Below are 23,801 nucleotides of genomic sequence, written 5' to 3'. Positions count from 1 at the left end.
ATTCCCTTGGGTATAAGCACAAAAAGTACAATTTACTGTTTTTGCATGTGCCCATGCTGTAGGTATGCTATCATTTAAAAAATAATAATAATAAAAGCTAAGCAAAACAAATTCAAAAAAAACCTGTATCAATAATAACAGAAATCAGAGTCTCACTTTGTTGCCCAGGCTGAAACATAGTGGCATGATCTCAGCTCACTGCAACTTCTGCCTCCTGGGTTCAAGCGATTCTCCTGTCTCAGCCTTCTGAGTAGCTGGGACTATAGGTGCACACCATCACGCTCAGCGAATTTTTGTATTTTTAGTAGAGACGGGGTTTCACTGGGTTGGCCAGGCTGTTCTGGAACTCCTGACACAAGTGATCTGCCCGCCTCAGCCTCCCAAAGTGCTGAGATTACATGTGTGAACCACCGTGCCCAGCCAACAGAAATCTTACCATTTGAAAACATCATTGTTCTATAGCCACAGGTTTTATGTACATGCAGGTGACAGGGCACCTGGTATCCTGGCTCTCCTTTTGCAAAGTGTGAAATATTTATGTATTTAATTCAGTCATGAATTTTACTATTAGAAATTATGACTGCTTTATAGCACAGTATGTATTTGCAGCAATATTTCAACTAACACACACACATACACACACACACACACACATGCACACACATGAAAATCACAGTCCATTGAACTGTGATCCACTGTTCCCAACCATTTCCATTGATATCTATTTTTCTTGGTTCATTCATTACCAGTCAGGTGGTTGTAAGCACTTAAAAAAAATTAGTGGGGGAGAACTCAAACATTTTAACTATTTATTAACCCTTTTTTCCTCCAAGTTGGGAAAAGCTGGCAGTTCCCTAGCCTGTGTTATACTTTAGTCAGGCTGGGGGTACTTTTGTGCCATAGGCAATGATTCTGAGAATCCTCACCTACAGGTTTCTGAAGTTGTGCATCTACTGTAAAATGAAGTGTAGGTAGTAGAAATTAACAATTTTGAGCATATTGTACATCTTTCCTCTTGTGGCAACATATATTCACTATCGTATAGAAGAGATTTCACAAGAAGGCTGATCGATTACAAAGATGTAGTTCTGGATATATTACATTGGCATTAATTTCTAACTGTTTAACATTGCAGTTGACCTTTGAACAACTTGGATTTGATGGAGCACATCTACCTACATGCAGATTTTTTCCAACAATACAGATCAAAAATAGAGTATTTACAGGATGTGAAGCCCATGTGTATAGAGGGCTGTAAACTCAAGTTCTGCAGGGTTGACTGTGGAACTTGATTATGCACAGATTTGGACATACTTGGGGGTGCTGGAACCAATCCCTCTGTATACTGAGGGATGACTGTACACGGGACCCATGTTTTGGTGATGCTTTCTTCTGACTTGTTTTAATATGTAATTTATAAACTACAGAAAATGTGGTTGAGGGAGGAGATTTATGTACCAGAGAAAATGTAAGTTAACAACCCCTTTGCTGTTTAAAGAGGGCAATCCTGTTACAGTTGTCTAGTAAAGGCTAGATAATTCAAAGATAAACTGTGTATTATAAAAATCTATTGCTTTCTACTTAGTGAGAAGTTAGGGTCAGCTGACATTGACTAGGCACATACAACCGCGGATAGAGAGCTGTCTCAATAAGACCTTCAGTGGGTCTCTACATTACTGGGTGTGCACCACCAGATATTGATGACTGTGCAGCAGGGTGTGGCTTGGGTCATCTGCCCTCAGATGATCATGGGACCTGGCAGGTAAAGACAACACACCTGGGTTGGAGAGTTAAATAATAAGAGACAGGAACACAGCTGTGTTACAGGGTGGTATGAAATAAGTGCCCCGTGTATGGGTTTGATCAGAGCCTGTGGGGTAGCAGTCACAGGGCCTGCAGGGTAGAGTGCTCCCTGCAGTGGGGACAGGTTAGCCCTCTGGATCTATCACTAGCTCTGGGGCTCTAACTCTGGCCTTCCCTGTGATCTGTTGCTGAAAGAACTCAGTTGCTTGGAGGAGTAGTGCTGCGCATCATCTTTCGCATTTTCCTTCTGAGTATGTTGTGCATTCTGGCTGTTTAATTCTTAGGATCCACTAGTTCCTGGACTATGGGAACTGATGACTCGCCCAATGTCACAGACGATGCAGCTGATGAGATCATGGACCGCATCGTCAAGTCAGCCACCCAAGTGCCCAGTCAGCGAGTGGTGCCGAGGGAGAGGAAACGATCCCGGGCCAACCGGAAATCTTGTGAGTGCATTAAAGGAGGCGTGAGTGTTCACCCCTACAGGGATCTGCCCTCCCATTCTATGTGAACTGGGAAAGGTGGAGACACAGCTCCAGTGAATTGTCAGTGGCTCCCAGAGTGCCTACTTGCACTCATCCACAGAAGGTTTCAGGGTTGGCTGTCAACGTTGGCCATTGTGGAGAAGGGGAGCTGCAGCCACACCTGTTCAGTGTATCTGCCATTGGTGGCCTGGCCTCTCTCAATGCATACTTCGTTCCCAGGAAGATATGAAAAGTCCTTAAGCGTCTCTGGTGTATAGAGCACTAGTGGAGCCCATCGTTAAGTCCAGCCAAGATGCTCTGCTGGAGGCTGTGTTTCTGCCTTGCACCCAGCACCAGGGGGCGCTTGTGGGGCTGGAGACTGGCCCTCCTGGGTTCATCGCTGCCCACAAGCATGGTGAAGGCAAAAACCAGGGGAGGCAAGTGATTTGATGGTCACTGGGATGCTTGAAACATTTAACGTGGCCTAGGTTGACCATTTTTTCCTTTTCCCACCAAATAGAGGATTCAACTAAATCAGAGTGACTGATTTTCCTTTTTGGTCTGAACCTACTGCCTGTTCCTGCCCACCCAACTCATGGGTGTGGGGTTGCCTCTGTCTGACCCTCTCAGGGACAGTGCTCCATAGGGAAACAGGATCCTGTGGATCCTTTGACATCTCCCTGCATGAGCTGTGGCCTTGAGTGTTTCGGAAGAGTGCTCAGCCCGCCGCTGGGTCACTCTAGAGGCTGCTTTAGTCTCCACTGGCTTTGCCTCTGAGAATAAGGGCTAGTGACAGGGAAAGAAAGCCAGTGGCTTCCTCCTGTTTTCTCCCAAAAGTGAAATGAGTGGGAGTCCAGCTAGGCAGGGAGTTGAGTAAGGACTCAAATTCAGAGAGCCCCGAACTTGTTCTACCCTTGAGATTCACACAGGAGGTGACCAGGGTGTAGCCTGTGTATGTTGGACCCAGTGGTTCTGCTTGACCCATTTACAAACGTTTCCAGGATACAGAACACTAACCCACATTCCTGTGGTCCCCTGCTCCTTTCCTATGATCTGCTTTAGTTTCTGATGAGAATTTTTCCCCAGAAAGGAAAATAACACTTGAGTTGGGGGTGGGAGTGCAGATGGGGATGGGATAGGGAGCGGGGAATGGGATTCTCATTCAGTAAGATGGGTGGACTGAGCGTCTGTTTCTGACAAGCTCCTAGATGAGGTTAATGCCTCTGGCCCTTGGTACACACTGAGTAACAAGGTTCTTGAGCTGTGGTTCTCAACCCTGGATGCACATTAGAATGTTCTGCGGAGATGCTTAAATTCTTGATATTTGGGCTGCACCCACACCCACTAGTTCAGAACCTCAGGCGTGAGGCCTTGAGGTGTGGGTCCCTGCCCCTTGGATTAGTGGCATTAGGTGTGGGCTTTCTCTTTACTGTATGCCTTCCTCTGCTCTCCACAACGTTTATTTCATTTTTTAAATGGAGAACTATCATTCAGGGAGACTGGCTTGTACATATTCAAGAATATGTTTATAGATTCCAACATCAATATCTAAGGCATTTACATTTCTTTCTTCTGATATTTTCCTATATTCTCAGTGCTACTATGAATTTTTTGCTTGTCTCCTGGTGCACTTGTAAGAACTTGGCTAGGGGCTTGCAACTCAAAGTTGGACCTCAGACAATATGAGTATCTCCTGGAGGCTTGTTGGAATTGCAGATTTATGGGCCCTCTTTCCAGGGCAACTGATTCAAATCTGCATTTAATGAGATCCCCAGGTGATTCATGTTCATAATAAGATGGACAGCACTGGGGCATGAGACCAGGAGTGGAAACTCTTCTCCAAAGGGGCGAGGCTAATCCACACTCACACTCTCAGCTGGATCTCAGTTGCTCTAGGCCAAGGCAACGCTTCCATTTTTGCCTATCTGCAGGGTGTGAAATAACAGTTCCTGTGGTTTTAATTTACATTTTCCTTCACTCTAAGGGGGTTGAGCCTATTGCCATTTGCATCCATCTCTCCTTTTGTGTATGGTTTGTCTATATTATTGGCTCATTTTTTGTGATAGGAAATCTCCTTTAATAGCTTTTGAAATGAAACTTCCAAAAGACTTTTTGAGGTTTTAAGTAGGTTATCCTCAGTAGTTGCCCTTTATTGGCCTCCTGTTAGTTCATTCAAGGAAGCCAATAGCTACTTCAAGGTCACCACATGGCAGGAACCTGCACACCAGTTAACTTCTGGTCTTTCTGGTGTGGGCAACCTCATTGCAGGGCTCACCATGGGGAAGGAGCTGGGAAGAGCCATGGAGAGGTGGGCCAAGGGAGAGGGTTGGACTAAGGCTGTGAAGACAGAGACATCCCATTTGTCAGGTGCATGGCACCCTGATGGAGGGTTGGAAAGTTTGGATCAGGGACCTCAGACAGGAGACAGCATAGGACATTGGACTGGCTGGTCCCTGGAGGCCCAGAGCATGTTCTCCTCCAAGTCTGCATGGCCCCATCCTCTGGTCTACAGAGATCCAAATTCTTGGACTCCTGACTTCACTGGGCACAATAACGCAGTCATAATTAATTTTCCTCTTCAATCTGGCCAGAGAGATGTTTTTGCCTGTTTTTGTGGCTGACATAAAATAATTTCCTGTGGTATCGTTTCCATTTCAATTTTATGCAAAACAGCCATATACTCTTTTTATTGAGCCAAACACATTTTTCCTGTGACACAGTTACTATAACAAGTACAGCACAGAATGGATGTGTTTATCTGTAATGGGTTTATTAGTAATGGCACTATCAACAGAAATTTAAGAAGGAAGAAGTTAGACTTTGATTTCTGTTATAAAGGGATGATAAACTCCAGCTTTTCACAGAGGTTAAAGGAACAAGAAAAAACAATTTTCAAAATCAATGTGAAGTTTAGCGGTTTGGGCCTCATGCTGAAACAGTGCTGTATTTGATTTGTTTAATGATGGCAATGAGGCAAGTGGATAATGAATAACCAACATATTTGGGCCATAACTCATTTGGCTAAAGACAATAATAGTTCTGCTCTTGCAGGAAACGAAACAGAATCCATCCCATAACCTTGAAATGTATGGCCCACAAGGCAAGCCACTCAAGGATCAGAGATAATTAAATGTCTGCTTTCATGTTTGATGCTGGTGACTGGGCCCACATGTGCTGAACTCAGTCCCTGAAACCTGAACTTTGCAGTCAGCTGGGATAGCCAAGGGCATCATAATCGATTCACAGGTTCCCATGGCTCACATCGTCTGCTCTCCCAGCTGGTGCCAATCAGAGGCACATTGAGTAAAATGTTTCAAATCGTCCAGGTGATCTGTAGCCTGTGAAATGGCTGATCCAGCTTATCTCGGGCGCCCCCCCGCACCGGATTCTACCCGAGGATCTCCAGTAGCACCTAATGATTTCTAGAGCTGATTAAAGATGGACTAGCCCCTCCTGTAATGACAGCAGAGGGTGCCTGTGCATGAGCACAAGACACGGGACAAGAGGATAAACAGAGCAAGTTCAGGAGAGAACTGAGGTCTCCTCCCTAAACCCAGGTGGAGAGTCACTGCCTTTTAGAGGGCATCCCTTGCTGCAGAGCAGGGCCAGGCTGGAGGCCAGGACACTGATATGCTAAGTCAGAAAGTCGGGGCTCAGGTGGAAGCCTCGGGGTGAGTGAGGCGGATGCAGGAAGAGTTTTGAAGTGTTTCACTGCATTACATGGCTCTCTGGTGGTTTCACTTTTAGACAAATCAGCCTCCCAAACAAGGGGAACTGGCACATTAAAGAGGAGGTTTGTCTATAAGTCGCCCCGGCAGTGTCCGTCTGAGTGCCAGGTTCAAAAGGATGAAGGAGCAATAAAAGGGCGAATCCAATAACCTGTCTTTCCTGCCTCTGGGAGCCTTTTTGAGGGGAGGCATAGGGTTCCCAAGGTGGTACTCAGGGAGGTGTCATGCACCTGACCGATGGATGTTACAGTATTTCATCATTTTTGCTGAGTAAAAATAACAGACCCTCCGCTGTCTTTACAGGAGGAGCCAGTCCATCTTTAATCAGCTCTAGAAATAATTAGGTGCTACTGGAGATCCTCGGGTAGACTCTGGGCAGTGGGGGCGGGGAGGGGGCCACCCGAGGTAAGCTGCATCAGCCATTTCACAGGCTAGAGATCACCTGCACGATTTGAAACATTTTACTCCAAGTTCAAATGGAATCCATTTCCATGCTCAGGAATGCACACATGCCCACAGCAGGGATGGGGCCTGGGTCTCACGTGAGCGACTTGGCCTTACCGAGTATCAGTCATCTTTTGTACGATGAAGGCAGTAGTGCCAGCTTCCCAGGGCGGTTGTGGGGTTAAGTGAGGCATCTATGACAGGTTCCCACCACCTTTCTTCCCTTCCAGGCTGTGTCTCACTGCTGCCCAAGGGACAGGTTGCTGATGTGAATTCTTTGCTGCTTAAAGGTGCTTAGGGTCTGCTGTGTACATCCTGACCCAACTGTCTGCTCCTTTCACCCACCTCACTCCCCACCACACCGTCCACTTCACTCTGGCCTGCTGCAGTTAGTAGCCCAGACCGATCCTCACCACTTTTTACCCCCAGAATGTTTGCGCCTGCGCACATAAAGGCTGCATTGTCAGCCATAGCACTTGGCCAGCACTGTTGAGATACCCCAGGCAGAGGGCTGACACTCTCAATCTGGGAAGGGGAAAGGCAGTTTTGTCCTGCCCAGAACTTAAAATATTGTGGAAAACTCTGAGTCTGTAGTTTTCTGAGCTGCCTTTCCTTTCTATCCTTAGTTAAGGTAGATTCTCCCAGAAAACAATGGGCAGAACTTATTTTTCCTTTCAGGCCAAACTCTCCCTTTGCCCACCCCCAACATGACTCACAGTAGGAGGCAGTTGGTGCTTACACTTTACCCGACAGCTTTCTGTTCCATTCCTACCTAGGAACCAAAAAGACTCTTCAGGAGTACAGGATGCTAATGTAGCCACAGGTACAGGAGGAGGGCATGGGCTGGGCTCTGCAAGGCCAAGGAAGCCACAGCCAGACCAGTGACGGCAGAACGAGTATTTGAGTGCCATCTCAGCCTGAGTGAACTTCATTTTGGGTTAGATGGAACTAGGAGACTTCAACCTTGTCACCACAGACTGTCACTGTCCTGAAAACCCCACCTTTTCCTGCATCCAGATGACAGTGATTTAAGTCAGGGGCCCCAAACCTGGTCATCTGGTTACCCAGGGAAGGTGCCTGATGCAGTGCCTGAACCTCTCCCAGAGACTCCTGGTGAGTCCAAGAAATTGAATTTCAGTCAACTAGATTTGGGAATGTCTGCTTTTTGTTGTTGTCCTGGGTTTTATTGCTTCAACTTTTTATTCTGAAAAAATATTAGACTTACAGAACAGTTACAAAAACAGTAGGACAATTTTTGGTACAGTACTATTAACCGAACTGTAGGCTTTATTCAGATTTCACCAGTTTCTCCACGAAGGTCCTATTTTTGCTCCATGATCCTACCCAGGATTCCACATTGCATTTAGCCCTCATGTCTGCTTAGTCTCCTCTAATCTGTAGGGATAGTTTGTGACCTTGGTATTTTTGAAAAGTACCGGTCAGTTATTTTGTAGAATGTCTTTCCGTTTGGGAAGCTGTGCATATGATGGACAGGATTTTATGTGGAAAAAAAAGGAAGTCCCAGGGAGCACATCTGGCCCTACCATTTTACCTCCACTCAGAACAAGGAGGGCGTGAATGGATGGTGTGAACAGTGGCCGAGCCAGGGACCTCCCAGCCACAAGACATGGACATTTAAGGCATCTTTAAGTTCTGATATTAGTCAACTAGAATCCTAGACACATTGCTCCCAGTATACCTGGTAGAAAATCTTTGGGATCTTAGGGATTAAAAAAAACCCAAAAAACTGATTTTCAAATTACACTTGACAGTTATGTGCAAAAAAACCCAGAAATAACATCTGTCAGTGCTGCAAAGGTGAAAGTGCACAGATGGATTTCTGTCACCTGAAAGTAAAGTTGGGTCGATTTCCTGTTGATGTGAAAGATGGTCAGGAACGGTCCTGCCAAGCATCGGCAGTGCACAGCTGTTTCCAATGTGGGCTGTAATCCAAAGTCGGCTCACACCCTTCTCTACCACTTACTTGTGAGCCTGCGGGCCGGTGACCAGGTTCTCTGGTCCGGGTTTGCTTGCTTACTGAAGATAAAACAAGAGTTCGCATCTCATAGTGTTTCTATAAAGATTAGGTGGAACAACCCATGTAAACACTCAGTAAATGGCGGCTGCCATTGCCATTGTTCTCGGATTCGACTCATCTTAGTAGAATCACCTGCGAACCCTTTGTGGGATTTTTTAATGTTTTCATTTCTAGAGAGGAAGAAAAAGAACTTGGGTATTTTCTTCCTAAGTTCCCAGACAGTCCTGTGCTGTGTGCTGGCAGCAGAGGCACCCCGCATCAGATTCTTCCACCATCACTGATACTGTGAGAACTGTCACCAGGGCCTGGGGTGCAGGGTGGCTGCTGGTGCCTTCAGAGTGACCCATGCCATCTATGGCAGAGTTGCGAGACAGACAGGGATAAACATTTCCAGTCTGTTCTCTGTTATGAGCTTTCGGGGGAGGCCGTCCCGTGGGAAAGGCTGGAGAGCAGCTTTGATTCAGCTGGAGCATTTGAGTGGGAAGCAGAAATGAGGAGTGGGGAGAGGCCCAGGTGTCATCAGACCGCAGCCAGCCCACCTTGCCGCAGTGCTGGAGAAGCCTCTCTACTGGGTGGCAGAGTTGTTTCTGCTGTGGAAGTTTGCTGTGTACCATATCATACCTTGCCAGCACCTGTTTTCTGGCCCCCTTCTTTTGTTCTCTTATGTCCCCAGCCTTTTTTTTGCTTTCTGGAAACTTTCTGAGAGCCAGCTCCCTGTCTGGACCCGGTCTACTGCCCTGAGTGTTTCTCCCCACACTGTATCCCTGTCGGGCCCCGGCCTTTCTCCGCAGAGGCTGGCATTGCAGAGGCTCAGGGTGCATATGCACATGATGTTTGATGACTGGCAAAGGAACTGATCAGCAGACAGATGGTTGACCAGACACCCAAGGGTGCCCTTGTCGCACGTGACTTGAATTGGGCGCAAGACTGATTTCAGCTGATTACTTTTTTTTTCACGTGGTCTTTCAAGTGGTAAGGTGAATTAACTTTGGCTAACAAAGGAAGGGTTCAGATTCTCAAGGTATTTTTCATTACACCAAGGGGCTAACATATATCTAAGAGAATTTATTTTTCACATTGCCATGGAGGTCCATGGAAAGTAGGATTTCAAAAATGGGGAAGACTTTTCCGTGAATACTCGCTTTTCAGGGATACATCTGGTAAGCTAAGGGAATGAAGCCTATGTTGGCTTTTCCCTCACAGCAGAGGACACATGAGCCCCGACCAGAGGGTGAAGGAGGGTCCCAAGGGGTCTGGAATATCCAAACCATGAGTAGACCCATGAGGGACAGGGCACAGGCTCTGTGCTGTCAGGCAGCAAGGCCCATGCAGGTACCATTTAGTTCTGTTCCCTGAGCCTGTCCCAGATAGGCTGGCCCAATGCCCAAAGCTATTAAAAGACTGTTACATGAGCTGTAAGGTGACAGGGCCCTTATTCAAGTATTAATATTTATATCAACTGAACTGAGCAGTTACAGGACTAAAGCAAATGTGCAAACAGAAGTGTTGAGCATCTTTAAATACCTTCATGGGTAAAATGTCTGTGGGGTCTTCTGTAGTCATTTGGCCAAAATATATACCTAAACGGACAAAGATTCATAGACTGATGTCCACACCACCTTCTGTGGCTGCTGAAATTTAAGATGCCCAGCTAGTGCAGCATGAACTCCTTCTTTTTTTTTTTTTTTTTTTTTTGAGATGGGGCCTCGCTCTGTCACCCAGGCTGGAGTCAGTGGCACGATCTCAGCTCACTGCAACCTCCACCTCCCAGGTTCAAGAGATTCTCTGCCTCAGCCTTGTGAGTAGCTGGGACTACAGAGACGTGTGCCACCATGTCTGGCTAATTTTTGTATTTTTAGTAGAGATGGAGCTTCACCATGCTGGTCTCAAACTGCTGACCTCAAGTGATCCACCTGCCTCAGCCTCCCAAAGTGCTAGGATTACAGGTGTGAGCCACTGTGCCCAGTCAGCATGGAATTCTTTAGGAAGTATTTTGTATCTTGGTTAAGAAGTCTCAGCAAGAGGTCTTCCTTGTCAAGAGAGATATTTTATCTTACTTACTGTTGTTAAAATTATCTTTCTTTAACAAACACTCTAAGGAGTCTTTAAAGAATGTAAAAGGTTATACAAACTAGTATTTTTACTGCTGCCCCATAGAACAAATTCTATTACTCAGTTGAATGTAATCTGCCTCCAGCTGAGACTTAGGAGCCAAGCATTTTGTCTTGTTGAGCTAGACATTCAGTCTGGAGGCCAAGGGATCAGGGGTGGGGGAAGTAGTAGCTAGTGCAAGAACAGCTACGGATAGATGGCTCTGGGGCCCAAAGCTAGGCTTGGAAATACAGTAGTTGCAGTGACACGATTTGAGAGAACCTCTCACCACATATCCCATGTCTCTCTAAATAATCCATACTTGATGTCTGTAAGTGTTTTGATTGTTTGAGTTAAATCCTGAGCACACAATGAGTTCTCAATAAATCACTTGTTGATTGACCAACTGATGGATATGATGTTGACCCCGTTCCAAGTGCTGATTCCTGGAAGAGAAGGAGTCCTTTATTTTCATAATAGATATTAGTCCCCATTGATTCTGCCATGGACATAGGTCTTTCAGATCTTTTGTCCACAGGCTGAGTGAACCTTTGTTTAGGGGATGATGGGGAGGCATAGACCACGTGGTATGGCCTGCAGATGCATGAGGTGGGCCCTGGCCTCTGGGGAGTGGATGAGGGGAGTTGTCAAAGGAAATGGGGAGACATTAAGGGGAGCTTACTTTCTCTGAACTTTGATCAACAGCCTGCCCTGGTCATCTCAGGAACTCTGGCTGATTTGGGATTTAGAGTGAAGGCAGATCCATAATGTTTCTCTTCTGAAAATGAATACCCCAAACCCTGTGCGACCTTTAAAGAAATGCACAGTGGGTCAAATACAATTTGTAAATTAAGGAAAATGTAATCAGCTACCCTTTCAAATGAAGACTTGTCTTGGGTGAGGCAGCTACCTCCTCATTCACCCTTATCCAGCCTTTATTTTGATGTTGAAATTGAAATACTAAACAATGGGAATACCATCATGCCAAGCTAAACACAAGCCAATTCTAAGTCAGTTAAGTATGAGCATCCCTCCAGTTGCCAACTGCAACCCCCTGTGAGAGTGATCATTGGCCCTTCTTGAGTCTTGTGTGTTCCATAGAAAACAGTGACCAATTCTACCCAGAATAAGTTTGGCAGTTTGCTCCTTAGCCTCCATTCCTCGAGGAGCCACTGGTTATTTTAATTATTGTCTCTAGAGGCCTTTTAATGAGTTGAGGCTAAGACCCACAGTACTCATGGAGAGATCCGTCCTCACTGCTGCCCCTTGCCCTGGCTTCGTGAACTTGCTCTGTGGGGCCATGGTTCTTGAGCATGTCCCCAGCTATCGCTGGTCCTCCCTTGGATTTGTGAGGTTGCTGGGTCTTGCAGAACCCCTCGCTGTGCACTGGTTGCCTCACCTCATTTATATTAGTGGAGCTTGCATTTTCCTCTCTGGAATCACCTTCCCAGCTCTGATACACTCCTCATACGGGGCAGATGCTGAGGTCTCTCCTGCCCTCTGCACTTGGGCAGTTTGTACCCCCTTCTCAGAAGCCTCGTGAGGGTGAGCCCCTTCTTTCTCTCCTCTTTATAAGTGCCCCCACCACTCCTCGCGGCCCTCCAGATCAGCACCTGTGGCATTGTTAGGCCAGCCTGTGTAGCCCCAAACATTTGCCCTGGCAGACAGAGTGCAGGGCACTTCAGCAAGAGCAGGAAGGTGCAGTGTGAACCCTCTGGCTTCTCTGGAAGTCCCTGGGGAGAAGGGGGGACTGGGGTCTTGACTGCCCCCGTGCCTTGCTGCTCATACTTCCTTTTCTTCTCATCCCTTTGGCTGCGGCCTGCGCCACCACTGCAGTGCGAAGAACCCTGAAGAGCGGCCTGACCCCGGAAGAAGCCAGAGCCCTGGGCTTGGTTGGCACCTCAGAGTTGCAGCTGTGACACTCATGGGGTACTCCCAGGAGTGTGCTGAGCAGAAGGCAAGCTCTTGCTGGATGAAACCTCTCCAGGTGGGGTTGGGGAGACTTGACATTAACATCCAACAGTTTGAAAAGGGAGAGCTCAATTCCCAGTGTCACCCCATGGCTTGTGTTGCCTGCTACGCATTGACTTGGATCTCCAGGAGTCCCCTGCACATGCTTTCTCCATCGTGTCAGCTGTGTTTTTCTTGATTCCATGACACCCGGTTTTATTAGTTCCAAAGTGTGACACCTTTTCTGGGCAAGGAACAGCCCCTTTAAGGAGCAAATCACTTCTGTCACAGTTATTACGATAATATGAGGCAATCTGATTAGCTTCACAGACTGAGTCTCCACAACACCAAAATATCCAGATGTAAACCCCAAACTTGTACACAAAAGAAAGCACAGATTGTTTACCAGTTGTGGATTTTAGATGTACCAAATGTTTATACAAATACATAAATGTACACCATGTTTCAAATACTAAATAAATAGAGTTTAATGCCATAATGAGAAATTTTATTCTCCTGGGAACAGGACCTTAAACAGTTCCGCAGGCTCGCCTCTTCAGAATGGCAACACTCTTCTCAGTGTCATCAGAAGCACCCTCGCTTGGAATGGCCTTCAGATCCTTTGGGCTCTATTTTGTTAATAGAGTGAGTAGCTTCAACAGTGTGCTCTTGGGAACTCCTTTTATAATTGGGCCTAAGTCCTTGTTATGGGACATGTTAGCTGTTGTTAACCTAACGTCTATCACCTTACCTGTGTGGCTTTTTTTGCCCCATCGTGATGTGGAAGCAAAAATGAGAGTAGCAGTTTACAAATCTGAACGATTCCACAACTCACTCACTGGCCTCTTATGTCAAAATTCATTTTCTCCAAAAATTTACTAAATCACCAAAACAAAATGGAAATGTAAAGCTTTGTGTACAGAGAGCCGCAGAATCGCATACTTATTATAGTCATGCCTCACTTAACAATGGGGATATGTTCTGAGAAATGTGTTGTTAGGCAATTTCATTATTGTGCAAATATTATACACCATACTTACACAAACCTAGATGGTACAGCCTATTATGTACCTAGGCCATATGATACAGTCTGTTGCTCCTAAGTCACAAATCCATACAGCAAGTGACTGACTGAATACTGTAGGCCGTTGTAATAGTGGTATTTGTGTTTGTAAATATACCTAAACATAGAAAAGGTACAGTAAAAATACAGTATCAAAGATAAAAGGTGCACCTCTATAGGGCACTTACTATGAATGGAGCTTGCAGAACTGGAAGCCGCTCTGGGCAGGTGAGTGGTGAGTGAATGTGAAGGCCTGGGACATTACTGTGCGCTTTTATACATCTGGCAGCATAATAGGTTTGTTTACACCAGCATCACCACAAACACGTGAGTATTGCAGTGCACTATGACATTATGACGGTACAATGTCACTGGTGATAGGAATTTTTCATCTCCATTATAATCTTACAGGACTACCGGCATATATGTGGTCTATAGTGAACCAGATCACTGCTCTGTGGCACATGACTATGTATGCTTCTCAAGTGCAGGTCATCAACAGCTAAGATCAGAGGGGAAGGCACCAGGAGAGGCTCTAAGCAACTGTAGAGCAATACTGAGGGGGCTGAGGCCCAGGTGGTGGTCATACCCTCCACAAGCCCCTTGGCCTGGGGTCACATGGTCCCCTATGAGGAAACTCTGCCTCTGAAAACAGGGAAAGGTAAACCATTGCAGCAGGTATTTTGAGGGGCTGAAAAATCATCAGGTCACTAATTCCATCTTTGTCCCACTTTTAAAACCTCTGTAGGCCAGGTGCAGTGGCTCACACCTGTAATCCCAGCACTTTGGGAGGCCAAGGCAGGTGGATCACGAGGTCAGGAGATCGAGACCATCCTGGGCAACATGGTGAAACCCCGTCTCTACTAAAAGTACAAAAATTAGCCGGGTGTGGTGGCGCATGCCTATAATCCCAGCCACTCAGGAGGCTGAAGCAGGAGAATTGTTGGAACCAGGGAGTCAGAGGTTGTAGAATCACACCACTGCACTCCAGCTGGTGACATAGTGAGACTCTGTCTACAAAAAAAAAAAAAAAAAGCCTCTGTGAGTCTGCATTCCTGAATCTGGGGATATGTGATTTATAGACAGTGTGCAGTAGCATTGCTTAAAAAGCCAAAGATAATATATTTTCCCCATAGGCCTCTGTGCCTGTGTTCCCCTCGCTGCTCTAACCCCTCTTATGGAGACAGGGAGCTTGTTGAAGCAGACATTTGTCAAATAGTACATGATGGATGTGAACACCCCAGGAGGCTAGAACTTGCAAGAGCTGGGTCTGTACATTATAGACTGTTGAGTTTAATCACCTCACTGAAAAGAATACATAGGGTAGTAATAGTCATTTTCCATATGCTTCTAAATAACAGGTCCAATATTCCGCTTATGGTTTAATAGTTTGTGAGAGTGTTCGCCTATTGCTTGGCACTGAATGCAGATTTGGAATATTTGTATGACATGAGATAATGATGCACAGACAAAAAAGCTGCATTTTTGTCACACTGTTTAGTGAACAGATATGTCAATGTCCTCCTGAGAGTCCTTGGTATTCTGCTGAATTGTTGCTTTAGAACGGAAGGTCACATTTAGAAGGAAGTGATTGAATAAAGCTAATTTAATTTTGTTTTAGGGATCAAAAAGTTCTCAGAAGCAGCAAGCAAGGTCAACTAATTTCTTGCTTACAGTTAAGTAAATAGGGTCTCTTTTATTGGGTCCAGCAGCTTGAATAGTGCCACTGTAGTATGGGAATAAGATAGGGTGGTGGTTCCCAGCCCAGTCTACACATCGGACTGACCTGGGTGCTTTGAGCTGTCCCTCCACCAGAGATTGTGGTTTAATTGGTGTGAAGGGTGGCCTGGACTTTGGAACATTTAAAAGATTTTCTCATCTCCTTCCCCCCGATTCTAATGAGAAGATAGTATGGAAATCACTGGGTATTTTTCTCTCTCTTTTTGTTAGGGGGAGATGGAGTGGGAGTTAGAGACTGAAGATGATGTTTTTGAGAACTTTGCAAACCCAATAATAATTCCCCAAGACAGAGTTGGTTTTTAATCACTATCAGGTAACTGATCAGCTAGGACATGTTTGAGCACAGCTGCCCTCACACTGTGTGCCCAGAGATCTCTGCTGCTTCCTTGCCTGCCCCGAAAGCCAGGAGGCCGTGGCAACTGAGTCCCTCACTAAACATTTGGAAATGAAATGAACGTTGGAAAAATCCCCAGTAACATGGGAGGAACATCGGAAGTCCAGCTCTTGCCACCTCTCTCTTTTTAATTCACCTACAGAAATGCCTGCCAGCTCAGTGGCAGGACAGACATGCTGAGACAGAGGTGAACTGTCTACAAATATCAAGGAGCAGTCAGGGTGTGCCAGTGAGTCCTGGGAGCTCTAGAACCTTCTGCTGCAGATTCCTGCTCTTCCTCTTGGATTATTCAAATCCCACTGGGGGACTAGATCCATCAAAAAGGCGTAGAAGAGCCGATAAGAAAAATCAGTTTGTGTTGCTAGACTTAGTGGTTCATTAGTTTTTAGTGAAACTAAGGTGTGTTTCCTATTGCTTGTTTCCCCTCTCTTGATGCCACTCATTCTGACAGCCTCTATGAGCAATTCTTAATTCAGGATGTTAAATTTTTCTAAAAGACCTTCAAGAAGCAAGAAAGAGAATAGTACCTTACACTTATAAGATGCTATTCCTCATCTGCCTGGTAATGACCATAGATGTTCTTGCCCCTGTGTCTTAGCACCTATGTCCTAGTATGTATTGAAATTACAAAACTGCCAGAAAAAAAAAGGTAAATACTTTTCAAAGGTGTTTGGATTTGGGTTTCTTTGGAATATTAAGGTTTTTTTCTTTCTGTTTAAAAAATAACTTAAGGATCTGGGGATGGAGTGGGAGGGTGCACAGGGCCTTGGAGGGCTGATGACCCAGTTTCGTTTTCTTCCAAGTCCATTGTTAGTGCAGTGGGGAAAAACAGGGGCCAGGAGTAGGAGACTTGGTTTCTAGGCTCCTGGTCTGTGAGTGGCCTCTACATTGTCCATGGCTCCCAAATCCACTATTTCTGTGTTCATGGATACACGTAAGATGGTGTATCACCAAATACCACTGTAACAGGTTGAATGACGGCCATCTAACAGTAGCAGGTCCTAATCCCTGGAACCTAGAAATGTTACCTTCTGAGGAAGGTCTTTGCAAATGTGATTAAATTAAGGATCCTGATATATGGGGATTATCTTGGATCATCCGGGTGTTCCCTAAACTCAGTGATGAGTATCCTTATAAGAGAAAGGCAGAGTGAGATTTGATACACTAAAGGCAACGTGAAGACAGGTGTTGAGACTGGAGTGACCTGGCCACAAACCATGAAATGCTGGCAGCCACTAAGAGTGGTGAAAAGCAAGGAACAGCTGTAAAGGCAAGGAACAGGTGCTGCCCTGGAGCCTCCAGGAACAGCACAGCCCGCTCGACACCTTGATTTTGGCTCAATAAAACTAATATTGAACCACTAGCCTCCAGAAATATGACAAAATTAATTTCTGTTGTTCTAAACCAACCAAGTTTGTGGTGATTCCTCACGGTATCCTCTAAGAAAAAATACAACCACCCCAAATGTGCACTGTGCGCCCGTTACGGAGGTAACTGTGCGCCAGGCACTTGGGATTCATCTGGGAAAAAGGAGAGTCATGGTCCTTCCCCTTAGGGCCCTTTCCTGGGGCCTGGGAAGGAGTCATCTACTGAAATTAAAATTTTAATTCATCTACCACTCTGTAGCCATATCTAGATTTTTAAAATCAGAAATAATTTTATCAGAGAAGTACAAGTAACACCAAATTGCCTAAGATAGGGGATGAAGTGCCTTTGCAAATGCAGTGAAGGTATATGATATTAAAATGCACCATTCAGTTTGTCAAGAAAGGTGGTCTATTTGGTAGAAAAATCAGTTGTGTTTGCTAGACAATTTGTGGAGGGAAAATGGACTTTCTGAGTGATTTCTAAAAATAGCTAAAATGTTATTTATTGAAGGCATCTCTGTGTGAGCACTTCATAATGTATTATTTAATAGAATCCTTATAGCCACTCTGCATTTTCATTTTTCATATAAAGAAACTGAGGATGAGACATACTGAATAACTCTCCAAGGACAGACGATAAGAAGTGATATATCCTGGCTTGTCTCACTAGTACCTGGTTATTTTCTTGTTCTTTTAGAAATCTTAAGACAGCTGCTAGTTGAATATCAATAGTCAGCTATGCTTTGGGGCACAAAATATGCAGCCCAGTCTGAACTGGGGTGGGCCTGGTGGGTGGGGAGCCAGCCAGTCCTACCTTGACCAAGCTGAACAGTCCTGGAGGCCTAGTCATGTACAGGGTGGAAGCACTGTACCTTAAAACTTTCCTGGCCAGGCGCGGTGGCTCACGCCTGTAATCCCAGCACTTTGGGAGGTCAGGGTGGGCAGATCACCTGAGGTCAGGAGTTCGAGACCAGCCTGAACAATATGATGAAACCCCATCTCTACTAAAAATACAAAAATTAGCTGGGCGTGGTGGCATGTGCCTGTAATCCTAGCTACTCAGGAGGCTGAGACAGGAGAATCGCTTGAACCGGGGAGGTGGAAGTTGCAGTGAGCTGAGATCGCGCCATTGCACTCTAATCTGGGTAACAAGAGCGAAACTCTGTCTCAAAAAAAAAAAAAAAAAAATTCCTGAACACTGAAAATTTTGTTCAAAGTTGGCAATCATGTACAAATTTCACATCAATTATACTTAATTGGTAATCTATCCGACATCCAGCCATTGCTCCATCTATGTAGGTTCAGCACCAGTTGGAAAGGTTCAGAAGTAGAAAATATTTTTTTATGCTTTGATGATAGAGTCATTCCCACTCTGATTGGTGAATGGATATGGTGAGAGGTTATTTGGATTGCTGAGACTTGCCCGAGGGAGAACCAAGCCCATTTTATTCTCCTAATAAGCACTACTTAATGTCTTTAAGAATAATTTTTGTTTAAGAGGATCCACTTGAGGAAGTTAAGATTTAGGATTTTGGGGAATTTGTAGTTCAAACACAGTTCAGTTGTTGACAATAGAGACTGTTCCTAATTACTGGATTAGTGACAATGATTCCAGAATGTTTTGACATTTAAAACTACAGCATTATATGTACAGGAAAATTAAATAGGTTGGATAATTAGAAGTGTCAACAAAAAGAATCATAGGATCTGTAACTCTGGAGAGGAAACTATTTCTTATAAAGGGTCAACCAAAAGACAGGCACTTTGAGGGAGAGGAGGGTAGAACAGGGATTTATGCTGAATGGGTTGGCCAAGTATACATACTCAACAGTTACAGGAGAAGCTATGAATATTCACGAAGGTGGTCCTAATGCATATGTACTGAATAAACCCGTGTTACATATGGACCATGTTCACTTAGGGGTGGAGACTTTTAAATGTATTACAATTAAGCCCTATACATCAAAAGGTGAAGCAGAGACACGAAGGCACTCAAATGTGCTGCTTCTGTGAAACTGGCCAGGACCAGTCCATGGTTGGTGGTCTTTTACCAAGAGAAAGTTACAGAAATAAATGTCTTGTCAAATCAAAGCATAGTTATGGCTGATAGAATAAGGGGTCAGTTAGCGTCTGGTGGTGCTCTGTCACCCAGGCTAGAGTGCAGTGGCGCAATCTCGGCTCACTGTAACCTCTGCCTCCCAGGTTCAAGCCATTCTCCTGCCTCAGCCTCCTGAGTAGCTGGGACTACAGGTGCCCACCACCACGCCAGGCTAATTTGTTTGTGTTTTTAGTAGAGACAGGGTTTCACCATCTTAGCTGGGATGGTCTTGATCTCCTGACCTTGTGATCCACCTGCCTCAGCCTCCCGAAGTGCTGGGATTACAGGCCTGAGCCACTGCGCCCGGCCAATTGTTTTATTCTTTAAGTGTAGGGAGGGTGCATGACTTAACCCTTGGCTGACATGGCCTTAGGTCCTGTTTATTATTTGGTATCTTATTTTCAGAGTTGTTCCATCAGTCTTATGATGTCTATTTTAAAATCAATGCTGATCAGTTGTTGTGTCTAAAACCACAAAAGTGAGGGGGTATGATGAGGTGTGTCTGACTTCCCATCCTGTTATGGTCAGGAACTCAGTTTGTAAGGCTCTCTAGAGTCCCCTTGGCCAACAGAGAGTCTGTTCGCTTTTTTGGAGAGTTTTATTTGTAGTTCTCAGAAGCAACACCTAACGGTGAAAAATAGCACATTCTTGCCCTGAGGAATGATTGCAACACTGCTGTTCCCATGCCGTTGGATTGGTGCCTGCTGCACACACTGCAGCTCCAGGGCTTCGTGCCACTGGCTCTTTGCTTGTGGCCAGTCCCCATGCCTGCAGAGACACAGCTCCTCAGTTCCCACTGGAGGGACTCAACAGCCAGTTTCCAGTGAACACATTTTCTTCTATTCATTTTGATATTGTAAGTTATCTGGTGTAGGTGGAAATAGGAATACGTGGGTCTTGGTTCAGAGTTTTCAGATATTCCAGAGTCATGCATATCGTGTTACAGGTAGCACATTAAATCAGCCACCAGGTAATAGGGGGCCTTGTGTTCCTCTGTGTCAGCAGCAGTTTTCCTGAACGATGAGAGGTCACTGCAGTACGTGGACTATTCCGTTGGCCCAGCTAAGCAGAGGATTTGGCTTTTTCTCTTTAAGAAAACTAACCAGAAATTTTGTTTCCCTTCAGAGAGAGACTCCACCCCTAATAGTACCTGCCTAAAAATGCTTTTAAGCCCTCACTGCTCTTTGGGGAGGGTAATCCCATTGGGGAACAGCCAGATGCTTTTGGGCAGGGCAATGGGCTAGGAAATAGATAAAGTTGCCTTTCCAAAAAACACTTGTCATGTACTCAAGGGAATAATTATAGTTTTTAAAATTCCAATTTTCAAATAAGAACTGAATAAAAATGTGGTAGTTATACAGGAAGAGTTGGCTGCCTAGGACAGTTCTTGCAGCCATTTTATCCAGTCCCTGAAAAGAGGGATCCTTGATGATACACTTATTTACACAAGGTGATTTTACTGGAACTCAGCACACAGCAGCAGGTGGTAAACTGGCTACAGAATAGAGCAATTCAGTCAACTTCAGAGGCTTCTTGGCTTAGATGATTAGGCATCCGATTAGGATAGGAATGTCGTGAGAATAAAGGAGCTCATTCACAGAGATGCAACACATCCTCAGAAATGCGGCTTCAATAGAAGGAAATGAGCTCTAATTCAGCTAGCTGTCCCTCTATCAGCAGGTGGTATGAAAAAATCACGTCTTTGGAAGAAAAAATTGCCTGAAATTCTAAGGGTTGTGGTAGTTTAGAACTTTCTCAACCTATCTGTCTATTGATCAATCAACGTGTGTGTGTGTGTGTGTGTGCGCGCATGTATATACACATATAGAAGTTCACTAACTGTTGGGTTAAATTAAACTATATGGACTTGTGTTTGTGAACAAATGTAAGACAGATTTTTGAATTTGTCTTGTGCTTGAATTCTGTTTCTGATATATTGAAGATGGATTACCATTTTTTAATGGCCTAAAAACCTGATTTGTGAAGATAGTTATTAAGGCCACAGCCATCTATTTTAGAATCTAATTTTCAAAGGAAAATTGAGTTTTTCTGATGAACACTGAGTTGCTCAATAAACATACATTCTAGAGCCCCAGCGTCATGTCCCAGAACCTATGTAGCCAGGATCTAGAACCACCTGTGGTAGCAGATGTGGCCTGGAACCACCAGGCACTTAAACCCTCAAGTACCACCCATATCGTCGTCTCTATCCCATGAGATGGCCTTGTTTTCAAAATAAAGTTGAAAAGTATAAAGCTGGGCGCTGGGTCCTTGGTAAAGGTGAGCTGTTTTTCCAGAGGTTTAATCTTGTCCTTAATGTGTTCCACACTTAAAGCTTTTGCTTGAAGGATGGGGTTTCTCCTTTACACTCAACTATGCTCAGGCTGTTTGTGTCCCTGCCCTAGGGACATATTCTTTTCTAGTCTTTATGCTGGGGAAGAAAAATTAACCTAGCTGGTCTTCAGGGGAGTACCAGTTACCTCAAAACATGTTTTTTTTTTTTTTAATTTTAAATTTTAAATTTTTGTGGGTACATAGTAGGTGTATATATGAGATATTTTGATAACAGGCATGCAATGTGTAATAATCAAATCATGGAAGATGGGGTATCCATCCCCTCAAGCATTTATCCTTTCTGTGAGAAATATTATTTCTTGAACAATTATTTCTGAGGCTAGGAGGATGATCCCAAACCTAGCCCTCTCTGCTCCCTAGGAGGGCAAAGGAAATGAGCTGCTTTAAGATGAAGAAAATCCTGAAGACCTAGAACCTGCTCCTTACTTTCCCCCAGCTTTCCATACTGGAGACTGTGCAGAGACCTAGGGAGGCTGGGGCTGCCTTGGGGTCTTTGACTATCACATAGGGAAAGCTCAGAACCTGCACAGCCCACTCTGCAGCTAAAATGGGTAGCAGCAGGCTAACTCATCCTTGGCTTTTCCTATGAGCCACGGGCTGCAAAAGTAATATGTGAAGTAGAAACGGATGTTGTGTTTTAGGTAAAAAAAAAAAAAAAAAAAGTCTTAAGATTAGGTAAATATCCTTATTCTTTGTTGACTATAGCATAGTATAAAATGGCTTTTCTGAATTTTCAGAGTTATTCTGAAAATTATAATATAAAACAAGCCATGCTTGCTCTAACTAGGGCTGCCCAGTGTAACGTTCTGTGATGATGGAAATGTTCTATATATAACTATCTAATATTGTAGCCACTAGACATATGTGATTACTGAATACTTAAAATGTGGCTGGAGATTGAGGAACGAATTTTAAATTTTTATTTTAGTTTATGGCTATGTATTAGCACAGGTCTGAGAGAATACATACCTTTATATGTACTTTATTGCTATTTATTCCTTTTATACACAGGAAGTTCTTAAGTTAAACTTAGTTTTGTATAAAATTGCTTTGGACTGCAGTTTCCTCCATCAAGCACATGAAACAATGTCTAAGAAACTATGTGATATGGTTTGGCTGTGTCCCTAGCCAAATCTCACATTGAATTGTAGCTCCCATAATTCCCGTATGTTGTGGGAGGGACCCAGTGGGAGATAATTGAATCATGTGGGTGGTTTCCGCCATACTGTTCTTGTGGTAGTGAATAAGTCTCACAAGATCTGATGATTTTATAAGGGGTTTCCCCTTTCACTTGGCTCTCATTCTCTCTTTGCCTGCCACCATGTAAGATGTGCCTTTTGCCTTCTACCATGATTGTGAGGCGTCCCCAGCCACGTGGAACTGTGAGTCCATTAAACCTTTTTCTTAAAAAATTACCCAGTCTTGGGTATGTCTTTATCAGCAGCGTGAAAATGGACTAATACACTATGTCCACCCTCTGCCTACATTGTGTTCTGAGTCTTGGGAATTCTTATCCACAAAGGAGAATTCTATGTGAAGTCAATACTATCAAATATACACTCCTCTCTTGACATATCCCACCTACAAGATGCAATCTCTCCTCAGCAGAGTCCACATCAGACCTGTGAGTATAACCCTGTGATTATAATACATGCCATGGCAGAATGCACATCTTTAACAGCTAAATCCACCTTACAATAATGCTTTAAAAAGCAGCATTTCAGTTATTGTGGTGGTGGTATGTGTTTTCACCATGTCACACTGTGGCTGGTCTTCACTACTGCATTTCACCCTTGTCACCTGGGAATTCTGTTTAAAAAATATTTTATCCATGTGAGACTGTGTAGTTGGTTGGATACTGAAATCATCCAGATAGATGGTTTCTTTCATAATGCTCGCTACATTTATCAAGGATGGTATTGGACAAGGTCTGGGTGCTAAGAGCTATAGGGAACATAAGGATGTGAGATGACAAAGATCCCATTTTCAGAACCACAAAGGTACACTGTCATATAAGAGTTTTGAGCCACAGCTAGTGAGTGGCAAGAGGCAGTTTGGGAGACAATGTTTGGATGCCAAGACATTGGAACATTGCTAACATCTTTCATTATGGCACAGTTTTATGACAGGGATGGTCTGTGGGCTGAACTAAGGTATCCTGCCTTTAAAGTAGTGACTGTCTTTTTATAATTTGCATAAACATTTAAATTAACAGCATTTTTACTTTTTTTTTTTTTTTCTCAATTTTGCTTGTTGTCTGTTCTAC

The 23,801-nt window shown here is 44.5% G+C and overlaps 1 protein-coding gene across 4 annotated transcripts in view; it reads left to right on the top strand.

The window, feature by feature from the left end:
- The window catches only part of FHOD3 (formin homology 2 domain containing 3), a 519,848-nt gene extending 506,834 nt beyond the window's left edge, over positions 1–13,014 (top strand). For all 4 annotated transcript variants that reach the window (XM_073006355.1, XM_073006354.1, XM_073006353.1 and 1 more), the window contains 2 exons: positions 2,088–2,249; positions 12,405–13,014. In XM_073006355.1, the coding sequence (XP_072862456.1) occupies positions 2,088–2,249; positions 12,405–12,487 (245 nt within the window). In that variant the 3' untranslated portion in view covers positions 12,488–13,014. The remainder of the gene's footprint in view (positions 1–2,087; positions 2,250–12,404) is intronic.
- The last annotated feature ends 10,787 nt before the right edge of the window (positions 13,015–23,801 follow it).

This window comes from Chlorocebus sabaeus, chromosome 18 (genome assembly GCF_047675955.1).
Source record: "Chlorocebus sabaeus isolate Y175 chromosome 18, mChlSab1.0.hap1, whole genome shotgun sequence".
NCBI classification, from domain to species: Eukaryota; Metazoa; Chordata; class Mammalia; order Primates; family Cercopithecidae; genus Chlorocebus; species Chlorocebus sabaeus.
Note: the sequence above shows the minus strand (reverse complement) of the source record. Positions and strands in the feature narration are given on the sequence as shown.